Source organism: Brachyistius frenatus, unplaced genomic scaffold (assembly GCF_029030835.1).
Source record: "Brachyistius frenatus isolate BFR_SWC_R1_liver_20210118 unplaced genomic scaffold, ASM2903083v1 Contig_8, whole genome shotgun sequence".
Taxonomy (NCBI): domain Eukaryota; kingdom Metazoa; phylum Chordata; class Actinopteri; family Embiotocidae; genus Brachyistius; species Brachyistius frenatus.
The window spans coordinates 327,501-341,441 of NW_027210607.1; the positions used below are offsets into that span (position 1 = coordinate 327,501).

At 42.7% G+C, this 13,941-nt stretch overlaps 1 protein-coding gene across 12 annotated transcripts in view; it reads left to right on the forward strand.

The window, feature by feature from the left end:
- rims1a (regulating synaptic membrane exocytosis 1a) overlaps positions 1–13,941 on the forward strand; it is a 109,679-nt gene that overhangs the window by 2,402 nt on the left and 93,336 nt on the right. For all 12 annotated transcript variants that reach the window (XM_069689820.1, XM_069689824.1, XM_069689828.1 and 9 more), the window contains exon 2: positions 2,029–2,103. In XM_069689820.1, coding sequence (XP_069545921.1) covers positions 2,029–2,103 — 75 coding nt within the window. The remainder of the gene's footprint in view (positions 1–2,028; positions 2,104–13,941) is intronic.

Genomic DNA, 13,941 nt, shown 5'->3' on the forward strand with positions numbered 1-13,941 from the left:
GTGTGTGTGTGTGTGTGTGTGTGTGTGTGTGTCCATACGATCGGGTTTGCAATGAAAAGCTGCACTGGTTGACTAATACATGCATGCTGAGTGGAGCAGGAGTAGGGTAGTGTGGGTTGTAATGCAGAGAGGCTCCGATACATTGCACTCCACTTATGAGCTTTTTAGGATATAATCACATCAGTTTTCTTTCCTATCGAAGCGTACAGGATCACAGCATATGTATGCAAACCTCCTGTAGGTGTAACGGTGTATAAATTGTGAGGAAACAGTTAACTTTTGCTACAATCTTGTGCACCTTGTTAACACCTAAATCTCAGGTATAAGAGTAGAAAGCTGAAGCATTCATGGGAACACATCAGAATAGTATCACAAAATATCTACGATGAGCGTTTCTGCAGTGTAAATGGGAAAAAGAAAATCCCTTTAAGACAAGTAACAGTCGCCACAAATAGTAAAAGTAGGAGTATTTTTTCGACAGTTTAACAGGTGCAGTAGGATAGCCCTCCTCACTGACAACAAACTCTACACCCAGTATTCATTAAGAGCAATGGAGGTATAAATGTAGCCGAACTCTCTCATACTAATGAATGACCTGTGTCCCCACATAGCATACTGTGTGTGTGTAAGACACTGTAAAGGTTTCCCACTGTTAGTGTGTGGTGTGTGCTTTCTGCACTGTTATGCAAGATGAGGTAGAAGATAGTGTGGTCATGTGTGTCCTGTACGTTCATAATATCCATGGTGTTATCTGATATCAAGAAGAAGTGAATTATCAGTGTGTGGGTAAACTCCCAATACCATTTCTGATACCTCAATGTGCCGTTACAGAGGACCAATACAACACCAGTGCCGACTTCTTCCTATATTGCATGAGCTCTGTTGGGAGCTGAATATTGTGAAAGGTAAACTGAGCTAAAAATTGCCTGCAGCGAATGAATGAGTGGAACTGATAGTTGATGGATCGATGTTATCGGGTCAGTATTGGTGTTGCTGATGCTAACACTCAGGTCGGTTCATTCATATTAATAACAAATGGCTTGAGCTTTACCTCGCAGCAAAACCAACTTCTGTTGGCTTCTATTCATGATCAGACAATATTCAACTCAAACATTATGATTTTTGGCAAACACAGTGCAGACTTTTTAAAATGAACCTCCACCTCAACTGCATTATTATGTAATGATGACGTATACACTGATCGAGAATGATGCAGATTTGATGCTCACTGGGTTTGAATACACACCTGAAGCGCGTTTGAAGTTAGTTTCATACCATATTGAAGAAAATGGAAACCTGATGTGTTAGAATTGGATTTATTGCCATGTTAAATTTCACATAGATACTGTTTGTGTGCATTCAAAAATGTAAAGTCTTCATGATGAGTGGAGGAGTTAAACACACTGACAACAAACTCAAGAAACAATATTTTCAGTAAGTCCCTATTCCCAAAGAATTCTGTATTTTCTCCCAGTGTGACCCACAGATGTCGAACCTACCTCCATCTCCACTGTATTATCACTCAATCAGTCAGGAGAAGAGATTTCCGCGTTCCTGATCTGTCAAAGGACCTCATGCCGAGCGAGCGGGGTAGCCACGGTAGCGTCTTCCGTTTCAGACAGCGTGGGTGTTGGCGGGGAATTCTCTCTGTGATCAGACTGATCAGAGCCCACCGCTCATGTTTATGGATGAGACGGTCTTTGAGTCACACTGTGAGCGTGTCAGCGGGCATGTTGAAAGCATGTTGTTGTCGTCGAAGGCCCGCGATCGATGCCGAAAGGGGCTGGCTGCAGTCTGGAGTAATGGTCGTCTCTTGCCGTTCGTTCTGATGTCTGTCATACTTGGTCAAAGTAATGGCTGAAGGTCCGCAGGTTGGTTCTGTAAGAGGTTGTCTCACCGGATTCCGTCTGCTAAATGTTGTTCGTAGTAGGTGGAGAGATTCAAAGTACAAGAAAGTTAACAGGAACCCAAATAAAGTAACAACAAAGTGTCGTCCTAACTGTATCTTTCTATAACTGTGTGTTTCAGAGAAGAGCAGCCTATCCAAGCGAGAACGGTGAACCTGGTCGGGCAGAGGAAACCTCCGCAGCAAAACGACGTCCGGTGAGCGTCAACAGTTGTTACTCATCAGCCGACTCAGCAGAACCCGGTCCCAATGGAACGTAAAAGCGGCTCCAAGCGCTGAAAATCCGACTTAATATTTGCTTTTGCGTCACTTTAACGTCACTTTAACTCACAACAGCCTCCAATCAAGAGTCTGTTTTTTAGCCTCACAGTCATGTGTTGTTGTGAAATGTATTTTACACCTCGGATGAGTCAACAGTAAACAGCATAAAAGATAAACCTGCGCTCTGGTGACTGTCTGTTTCGAGTGTGACTCAAGCCATTATTATGCAATTTGAATGATGATCTGAGTGGAATAGCAATTCACATATATATATTTTGGAAGTCAGCCTCGGCTGAATATCACTGATGCTGTATTTTAGCGAAGCAGCACCTCTTTACCTTCAGAGTGACTAAACACACGCCGTCAGAAGCCAGCTGCGTAGCTTCCACTGTAAAGATGGACGTGGTCAGTCTGATAAGTCCGGTCCAGAGCCCGTTGAGTCATTAGTGACCAGCTGATGCTGTCGTCCTCCTCCGTAGAGTCGCCGGATTCAGACGCTCAGCCTGTCTCACAGTTCGCTCGGCTCTCCTGCCAAGCTGCTCGTCTCGAGGAACGTCTACCGTCGCTGCGCGCGCGCGCGCGTGTGTGTGTGTGTGTGTGTGTGTGTGTGTGTGTGTGTGTGTGTGTGTGTGTGTAAAACATGCTTCACTGCAACGTCTCGTCACATATATCTAGAATTTGACGGTGTAAGTATGTTTAAACGATGATTATTTAGTGACCACTGAAAAAATGACCAGCATTGTATTGCGGGCGCAGTAATTTGGTTTCATGCACATCCACAGCTCTCAGCAACACTTTTATTCCAACGTCCTTCTTTTCTAAGTTTTAGCTGCAGTCACCGCTTTCTGAAAATCCCGACGATGTTCAGTCCTCTCTGTTCGGCTGTCGTGACAGACGTATGTGGATCCCTGGATCTGCTTCCACACTCCTCTCCACTGTCAAGTGTTTGTGGGAACGGGTGTTCCCTGAAGGCTCTCGAAAACATAGATATTCAAACAAGAGCAATATTGAATCGCGTCTGTACCATATACTTATATGACATACTGTTGAATGGCTCTGATTTTAGTGATGTGGGATCTCGACTGAGGTTTTCTTACTTGTAGAAGAAAACTGAGTTGCAGTTTGACGTTGTTTCACTCGAAGTGATCTTGGGAGCTTGTGACTGCTTGCCGCTTTATTTTTCTTTGAAGATACATTTGAAGTTGAGTTTTGACATTTTAAAAGTAGACGAAAAACATGTGAAAACTCATTGTAAACATCACGGCTGTGTTTTGTTACGTGTAGCATGGAGAAGCGAAGCTCTGTTTTTGTCTGGCATACTGCAGTGACCGTGGCGTGCTAACCACACGCTAGATGAGGCCTTCTATTCCAGATGCTCTTCGAGCTAGCTGGCTGCTAGCTACTGCAGATGGATTGCTAAATGGAGTTTATACAAGAGCCTTCAGTTATTTGTACCAACGACTCGTGTTTCAGAAACCACATACTGTGGAATAGCAGGTTCATATAAAAAAGGACGATACAATACCTTCTGTTTTGCCAGAAAAATCATTGTGGTCAAGATGTCATGCGGTTGGTGAAAGTTCACCAAGTCGAGCTGGAGATGAACAATTTTGGCACAATATCAAAGTTTTGCTGATTTAAATTGTGTGAACACATCATTGATAGTTTTCTTTTTTTTTTGTTGAATTCGACAGATAGAGCAAGTTCATCAGCTATCAACAGAAGGTAGCGTGCGATAGCTTTCATGACACACCCACAAAAAATGCTCACCGTGTACAATGACTTATCTCTGCTCTCTGGTCTTTTTTTCAATTTACATCAGAATATAAGAATAGTTTGTCATCTTAGCAAATGTGAGAACAAAGCAATCTGATGATGCCGTAACTCGGAATCATGGGAGCTGTTGTGTTTAAGATAATTTGATGCACCAACAAAACTGAAACTCAGAAGCAAAAGTTGGAATTGGTATTACAAATGAAAATAGCATGATTGAATTATCAAGAAGACTCTCTGTGATATCGCTGTGCCGACTGAATCAGATTTATGTTGTGGAAGTATACATTGGGATTCAGTGGTGCCAACGTCTGTACTTCTATGTCCCACTAAACCTGTAAATTGGACCCTTCTGTTCATTTGCAAGCTTTTCCAACTAGCATCCCACTGAGAGTGCAGGTGGTTAGAGGTTAGCTTTCTCTGAAATAACACTTCCCATCTCGTCTCCAATTAGTGGGGATTGGATGCTTGATGGGTTGGTCAGGAGCAATTCTTTATAATGGAGGCGCTCAGTGATCATCTTTCCTTCACTGCTCTGTGTGTGTGTGTGTGTGTGTGTGTGTGTGTGTGTGTGTGTGTGTAAACTCTGCTTATTTGATCAGTGGTTGTTAATACCGAGTTGAATTGCTAACGTTACTTGAAACAGACTCTGTGGTTTTCCCTCTTTGATGTTATATGAGGACCTCCGTCTCTGCCAGCTCATTTGCACGTTGAAGCGTGAGTCTCCATGCGTTTCTGTTCACGGTGACTCCTGCAGCCTCTAATGTCTCTTTTTCTGCCACACAATGATCAAAGGATAAAGCTTGTTTATGTTCCCTCCGTGCACACTGCATGCGTGTGTTGGACTGTGTGGGTGTGTGTTGATGGATGTTGTGTGGTGGGATTACAGAGTAAGTCAGCTGGAGCACATCTGCTTCACTGAGGAATCCCACAATATGGCCTCCATTTGTAACATTATACAATCTGTGCTTTTCCGGTTAGTGTTCCCCGCATTATTCCTGTGAACGTTACAGTCAGTGTTCCTTCTGCTGGGGCCGGTGAACTGAGATAACGTCATGTCTGTAAAGAGGTTTTAACGTCAACCCCACCAAATCAGGACCACAGAGCTCCTTCAGGTGTATGTGGGATTTGTGATATAGGGCTATATCCTACAATTAAAACTGAAAATTAGTCAGCACAAAAACCCCACAAAGGACTGTGTTGTTTGCGGCCATTTCTTCAGAGCCTTCTGTGCTGCTGGCTGCCCATGCTATGCTAAAGTAGCAGTGGGTAACATAGCTGCCTTGGCTGCTTTCTTAACAGCCAAGGCCTTGTTAAGAAATGAAGGTCTTTTGTCCACTGAAATGCTAGAAGGCTTTTAATCTAAACACTGATGCAGTAACTACAACAGGACAAATGGTAACGAGGTTTTGAGTTGACGTCGTGAATGAATCCAAAAACCTTAAATGTCATTTTCGGGAACTTTGACCATTCTGTTTGTTTTTATTGGCTCCCTTTTGTGATATGTGCTTTAGAAATGATTGCATCTTTAAACACTTAAAACGTTTATTTTTTTTAACCAGATGAAGAGAACTTTAAACCTTTTTATTTTGTCACCTGAAGAAAATAAGTGGCGGCGCGTCGTCTCTGTGGACGTATCGCCAACAGCAAGACAAATTCAAATGGCCTGTGTTGAAAGCTGGGCAACCCAGTGGCGGTGGGCACTGCTGCCTCACAACCTGAAGGTTCTGGATTCGAACCTACCGGTCGGCTCGGACCTCCCACCCTCCACAGACACGCATGCTAGGTTGATTGGCGACTCTAAACTAGTTGTAGGTATGAATGTGAGCGTGGATGGATGTCTGTCGGTCTGTGTTGGCCCTGTGATGGACCGGCAACCTGCCCAGTCTAGGTTGTACCTTGAGTCCATTGTCAGCTAGGACAGGCTCCAACTCCCCCTGTGACACTACAGGATAAAGTGGTTTTAGATAATAGACGGATGTATTTAAATGCAGAATTAGTTACTTAGCACATTCAAAGTAAAGATAATGTAGCGTCTAGTTCGACATATTGTTTTAGTCGTAATGGTAAAACTGTTGCTGAGTCTGTCATCTGCTAACTAGGTTGCAACAGCGTTTGTTAGCTGGGAAAGTGACGCCTGATAATCAGTTTCTAGTACTGAATAAAGAGATCCCAATGGAGATGTGGGGAATCCCTTGATGTCAAATTTCAATCGTTCATTGTGTATTTCTCCTGGCAGAGAGTTTATTCTCCGAATTATTGTAACACCTGTATGAAATAAAGTGAGCAGGGAAATCTGGCTGCTGATGGTCTATTCCTTTTTTTTTTTTTTTTTTTTTTTGTCAGGTTGAGTAGAGACAGAAAGCGACTTCTGTTGAGCTGTTGCTTGAGCTGCTGGCAATCTGAAAGCGCCGTGAGAGAAAACGGGTTTGTTTTAAACTTGACCCTTGTGTACTTTTTGAGTCAATCTCTTGGGGTTTTTCAAACTTTTAATAAGACCAGGAGTTGTCAAACTTTCTCAGCCTGTAGGGGAACATGTAATCCTTCAGCTCTAGTTAATCACCATATGCAAGGCTTCAAATGATTATATCACCATGTCACAATGTGTGTTATTAATGACCCTGTGTTACTTTAAATGAACAGATTTTACTTGTATTAATTTTTAAATAAAGATCAAGCAATATCCTAATGTTATTAGTCACAATAATAAATAATTAATATTAAGTGTTTCCATTAGTAACACATTCTTTTTACATACCAATGTTTGCATGGAGTTTAGCTCATTTAATCCCATACTGTTATGAATATTATTATTTTTTGGAAAGGTCACTGAAGTAATTACATATAATTTGAGCACGATATAAGAAGGATACAACTATCTCGATTAAATGAGTTCATACATTTTTTTTTTGTGCTAGTTAGGTCTGCTCTTACTTCTCCATCCCTGCCCTTCCCTCCCATAATGCCTCTGTGTAAGGGCAACATGGATGTACTACAGTGTAAGGATGTTTACACCTCACATCAACAAATGTGATTGGCCAGGTGTCCCCTGATAGCAGGGTACCATGGCGATGGCCCAGCAGCCCCGTAGTAACCTCGGTGAGCCCTGGGATTGGCGAGGAGTCACTTCCTCACTTCCTTCAGGGATTGGCTGTTATCCTGGTCTTCCCATGAGCCTCTGCCTCAGCAGGGATCTGGAAGGGACTTGACAGTCTCACTTACATTTCTGTTTGAGAGGGTTCCATCATCACTGGAGGAGACACACACTGAGCCTCATCATTTTCTTATGGCTTATGACTGCAATTTGTTGTGCCGTAGTCGATGAAACAGAGTGGCAATTGTGTGATTTGTCCATGTCTGTTTGAACACTCTTTTAAGGACATTTTCAGGTCATTATAACTTCCAATGCAGCCAATTATGAAGGGTCAAAAGAATCTGCGAAAAAAAAGCTCCGATTTTGAGCACCACCTCTTGGTGACAGTGGAGTAGAGGATATGCAGAGAGATGCATTGAGGAAGCAACGAGAAACATCAGGGTGAAAATGGAAGGAAAACTCCGGAAGGTATTAAAAAGAACTTCAAAAACACTGGCACATACTACAGAGAGATAAATCAATATGATGATGATCCATCCGGTGCCTTCACCATCTGGGAACTGAGATGGGTAGTTTGTCGACGAGAGGGAGAAATTTAGAGAAAGAGATTATTCCATTTTTGAAGTTTGTTGGGTCATAATTACTCCAGAAAATACCTTGTGGGAACAACTGAACATTTTCTTCAGAGATGGATGACTGAGACTTAAAGTACAGAATAACTTTGAACTTGTTCGGGATGTAAAAATGCCGACTTTATATACTGGACTGAAAGAACACAAAATGGTTTGAACATCTAACTTATTTCAAAATTTAAAAAAAAAATGTTATGTAGTGATTTGGAAGAAGTGATTTATTATGATGATGAAAAAAATGACAATGGCCTCAGACATCACCATGATGAAGGTGAGGTACCTTGACATTTTTGGTGAATAAAGCATTGGAGAAAAGAGTTGTGCAACATGGTTTGAATTTGACGGACTTTCAGTGCGCTTGAAACAAATATTAGATCGTCTTCTGAAGGCAAAAATCTTTTTACTTGTTCTGAAAGGCTGCACTTGAAGTTGAGCACAGGAAGCCAGCTGTCAGGTCCTTCTTCGGGCTGCATCCCACTTGCCTCGTTGGTCTTTCTCAAAAATGGTGTCTTTTGTGTTTCTTTGTAGTCCTGACCTGATGAACCGTGCAACCTTTCGGGCAGTCTTGCCTCAGCAGCATTTACGGTGTTTCACTTGGGTGTAGTCATGAAAGGTGATGGAGGTAGTTTGGGGAAGAGTGAAAAAGGAGAGTTTGACTATTGTTTAACCAGCCTTGCTCTTAGACCTCCACACACCTGGCCAGTTGTGTAAAGTGGGTCTGATTGTCAAGTTGTCTGAACCGGAAAGTTACCGAACTGTCGGATCTGTGGTTGGGCTGCTGGGAAGAAGGTTTTAAACACGTTGCAGGAAAAGTTGCAGCATTGTGAACTTGGACTCAAGCCAGCTGATGGTGTCGCCTGAGACTCAGCTCGTCACGTCACAAGCGGGCAGTTTTAGAATATAAGGTGTGATTATTGGTGTTTTTTCTTCTTGGGAGACACACAACTCCTCTAAAAGACAGAACTATTCCGGGGGAAAAAAATAAAAATGAACAAAACAGGGGAGATTTTCTGTTTTAAATTGATGGCATAAATGTGTATATGTCCCCTGGGTGTTCTGTGGAAGCACTATTTCCTCACTACTAAAAATGCAGAAGTTGCAAGTAACTCGCTGTCACTGTCCTCATTCATGTTTTCAGAAACTACAAATTGTACCCAGCTATGCTGGCTTGAAAACGGAAGTACGGAAAGTGTTTGGAGATGTTACAGAGTTTTGTCTAGTTTCTTTAGTGGCAGGTTTAAGAATGGTTGTGTTTAATGTTCTCATAAGAAAATCATGAACATAAGAGCTAAGTTATAATAAACTAAAGGGCTTTGTCAGCTAGTGTTGCTGCATGTGTTCAAATTGGGTCGTATTTACCGTGTAAATTTAGCATTTGCAAATTTGGAACTCAAAATGTTCTATAAGCTCGAGTTGACGAGTTGTGACATGTTTACTGACATTTACAGAAATGTCAGATGCCATGGAAGTTCATTTTTCGTTGGACGTTAAGCTAATATATTGTAATTTTAATCATGTAGAGTTTGTCTTCATAACTTAAACAATAGCCTACATCTGAGGAAATTGTTGATTTTTCCCAACTTCATCTTTTCCCTCTGTGTTTAACGTCTCCTGCATTGTGTTACCCCTGTGTTAGCTTGCAAAATTTTTAGCCTCTTTGGCTTCTTGACGCTGTCCATGTTGCCGCTGCCTAGCAACGGTGTTTTTAAGACTTAACCAATTAAATGCCAAGCTTTCACTACTTCCCAGGTTCCCAGTTCCATTTGTGCTTCCTGTTTCCACTGATCATCCTTGAGATGTTTCTACAACTTGATTGGACATGATTTGGAAAGGCACACACCGTCTATATAAGGTCCCACAGTTGACAGTGCATGTCAGAGCACAAACCAAGCCATGAAGTCCAAGGAATTGTCTGTAGACCTCTGAGACAGGATTGTATCGAGGCACAGATCTAGGGAAGGGTACAGAAAAATGTCTGTAGCATTGAAGGTCCCAATGAGCACAGTGGCCTCCATCATCCGTAAATGGAAGAAGTTTGGAACCACCAGGACTCTTCCTAGAGTCGGCCGCCCGGCCAAACTGAGTGATCGGGGGAGAAGGGCCTTAGTCAGGGAGGTGACCAAGAACCCGATGGTCACTCTGACAGAGCTCCAGCGTTGCTCTGTGAAGAGAGGAGAACCTTCCAGAAGGACAACCATCTCTGCAGCACTCCACCAAGCAGGCCTGTATGGTCGAGTGGCCAGACGGAAGACACTCCTCAGTCAAAGGCTCATGACAGCCCACCTGGAGTTTACCAAAAGGCACCTGAATGACTCTCAGACCATAAGAAACTAAATGCTCTGGTCTGATGAAACAAAGATTGAACTCTTTGGCCTGAATGCCAAGTGTCATGTTTGGAGGAAACCAGGCACCGCTCATCACCTGGCCAATACCATCTCTATGGTGAAGCATGGTGGTGGAAGCATCATGCTGTGGGGATGTTTTTCAGCGGCAGGAACTGGGAGACCAGTCAGGATGGAGGGAAAGATGAATGCAGCGATGTACAGAGACATCCTTGATGAAAACCTTGTCCAGAGCGCTCTGGACCTCAGACTGGGGCGAAGGTTCATCTTCCAACAGGACAATGACCCGAAGCACACAGCCAAGATAACAAAGAAGTGTCTTCGGGACAACTCTGTGAATGTCTTTGAGAGGCCCAGGCAGAGCCCAGACTTGAACCTGATTGAACATCTCTGGAGAGATCTGAAAATGTCTGTGCACCGACGCTTCCCATCCAACCTGATGGAGCTTGAGAGGTCCTGAAAAGAAGAATGGGAGAAACTGCCCAAGAATAGGAGCCAAGCTTGTAGCATCATACTCAAAAAGACTTGAGGCTGTAATTGCTGCCAAAGGTGCTTCAACAAAGTATTGAGCAAAGGCTGTGAATACTTATGTACGTGTTATATTTTCGTTCTTTATTTTTAATAGGTTTGCAAAAATTTTAAACAAACTATTTTCACTTTATCATTATGGGATATTGTGTGTAGAATTTTGAGGAAAAAAATGAATTTGATCCATTTTGGAATCAGTGAGCCACGACAAATCTTTGGATGGTTTTGACAGCAAATTGACATCCATTAAAACAAACAGATAGAAATGGGATCTCTATTAATCAGACTGGACGGTTTTGTAATTTTTCTTTAAAGAGTGGGAGGGTCGCTTCCCCCCTCAGACCGAGCTCTGTATATGCGTGGGTACATGGTAATTAATGTGTGAATATGTACTACGTGTGTGAATTTGATTGTTTGTGTGGAGGAGTATTTGGGTATGTGTGTGTGTGTGTGTGTGTGTGTGTGTGTGTGTGTGTGTGTGTGTGTGTGTGTGTGTGTGTATGCATGCTGTGTATATGTGTGTTTGTGCTGCCTGGCTGTGTATGGCATTGCCAGGCCATATGGAGCGCTGTCTGGGGAGCACACTACCCACTTAGCTCTGCTGTTGGCTCTGGTGCTCTCTCCATCTGTCCCTCCTCCCTCTCTCTTTCTCATCCCTCCCTCCATCCCACACTCTCCTTCTCTCCTTATCTTTATCTTTTGTTCTCTCTTTTATTTTTATTTTTTACAGCTTGGCTTCATTTCACTCTCCCTCCTTCACTGTGTTTTATCTCATCTTAGACAGATCCAAAAATAGTCATCCGTAGGTATTTGTCTAATTATCAGCGTGTGTGTTTGTATGTTTGTGTGTATGCTTAAGTAATGGTCTATGTGACAGAGCCATGTGTCTTCTCATCACGCTTCTTCTCACACTTTATATTTGTTTTTCTGTCTTCCCACTGCCACTGTGCTTTTGAACCTCCACTCAGCTAAGGATGGTGATGAGGTACAGACCTTGACTAACACCACCACAGAGCTACAGCAGAGAACGGCTTCCTAATGGGCTCCAGACTGCTGCTGGTCCATTCATCCAAAGGCCAGGTTGAGAGTCCGGAGCCAATAATCAATTAAATGACCGGTGGGGGGTGGGGGGTACCAGGTGACATGCTGTGTTTCCTGTTTCCACAAGTCCTGGAAGACTTCTGACAAGTCTGTATAAAGCTGAAGCCGTCATTTCAGTCAGTTCAGGCAGCGTTGGTTTTTAATTATGCTTTAGTTAAAGTGGTCTTCACCTGAAGTGCATTGGGATCAATTATAAGGGGACATAAGCACTGAGCATGTAACCTATGAACTAGTGATGTGGAGTCTCATGCTTTATTCTACATGAATACTATGAAACAACTATGTAACACACAAAAAAAAATGTAAAAAGATCTGAAGTAAGTTAGAAAAGTTTTTCTCAGTACTGGTCAAAGTTAAACTGCATTTAAAGGACGTTCATCCTCATACGTTTATGTTCAAAATAAATATTGGCCAATATTTTGCCAGAATTTTGAGAATGCCGAGGATCATGTTGACCTACCAGTCGACTGGAGCCTTTCTAGTTTGCATGTTCTGTCTGTGCCTGCGTGGGTTTTCTCCGGCTTCCTCCTCCATCCCAAAGACATGTGTGTTAGGTTAACTGGCCGTAGCTGTGACTGTGAGCGTGGATGGTTGTCTGTCTGTCTGCGGTGACCCTGTGATGGACCGACCCCCCCCCCCCCCACCCCCTCCACCCCACACTCCTCATGACCCTGTTCAAGATAAAGTTGGTATAGACCAGGGGGGGGGTCTCCAAAGTTGAAACCCCCCTTGGTCTATACCAACCAATGCTTGATGTTGTGTGTGTTGTCAATGCATTATTGTTCCCATAAAAGAAGCTCATTCAGCTGGTTTGGTGGAGCTCAGCTATGAGAACTAATGTCAGTTTCCGAGAGCCAAATATGAGTACCTTTTGGACGCTTTCATTGGTCAAAGTAGCTCTCAGAGGAAAAAGGTTGGAGACCCCTGTTAGAGAAGATGGATGAATTATATTGATCTGAAAAATCCAATTTAGGTTCTATCTCTAGTCCACTTCACTGAATGCAGTGTCCAAATATCTGAATACTCAACACTTGGTAGAGATTTGTCATATTGTTACTGTGGGTCTAAAAATACAATTATTGGCTCATCACATGTAGATCAACTCACCTGCTCTTTAGTGTTGCAAACATCTTACCAAATACTCTACATTTTAAAGCTAATGTAAGACCTGCACCTGATGTTAGCATTCGTAAGCAACGTGTGCGCTGACAACTGCGTATTAACTCGGTAGCAGTTTATGTGTTATATTCCTCCAGTCTTTCCTCGCCTGATACACTCCCAATCGAAACGTTTGGAAAACCGCCACTGCACATCCTGCTGCGTGGGCTGCTGGTCTTTTCTTCAAAAATCCAAAATGAAGAAAACTCGTGAGCTCTTCTGAAAGGGATAATTATGACACCAATTTACCAACATTTGTATCAGTCTGGACACACGTCAGAGGCTCAGGAACATGGAAATAGAATTTGATAGAAATGGTTGGTAACAGGAAGGCTGTTTGCTGAGTAAATAAATAAAGCAGCATCTTTTCTGCCGTTTAGGATGAGGCTGCTTTATATACAAATTACTCATTTATTCGAAGTTATTCAAACTTTTTGTCACTGTGGGACAAACTCATTGTCCAACTGGTTTTGTTTGTCCTTGGTGTAAGTCGGACTGGGTGATGTACAGTATCAGATGCAGTGTTATTGGCAGGCGTTTAGAGGCGGGGCCCACCCAAGGTAACCTCTGTGCTTGTTTTTAAGCTGCTACATTTAGCTGCGTTTATGAAATCCTATTAAATGCAGGCATTGTGCTGCTTATACTGAATTTTGCAGAAATGTTATTTAAAATAGTTACATAGGCAACGAATGGAGCAGACAGAGATTTGATGGTGTAATTAAAAGTAAATAAATAATGGCAGCAGAAGTAAAAGTGGTTGCACAGCAATCCTCTGTCAGCAGTGTATGTTTGAGATACAGAGAATGTGGGGTGCTGTGGGAGGAGTGTGTGTGTGTGTGTGTGTGTGTGTGTGTGTGTGTGTGTGTGTGTGTGTGTGTGTGTGTGTGTGTGTGTGTGTGTGTGTGTGTGTGTGTGTGTGTGTGTGTGTGTGTGTGTAGGGGGGGGGGGTACCCTCTTCCAAATATCCTGAGAACAAACAAAGTAATTAAGTACTGCAAGATAACTTTGAAAAAAAATTCTTTAGACAGAGTCTGTGGCTGGTAGGCGGTCAGCATTTATCAAAATATTGTATTAGTTTGTGTATGTGAATCAAAGGAGAGTTGCATTCTGGATTTAAAGATGGCGCCCAGTCACTTAAAACTGAGC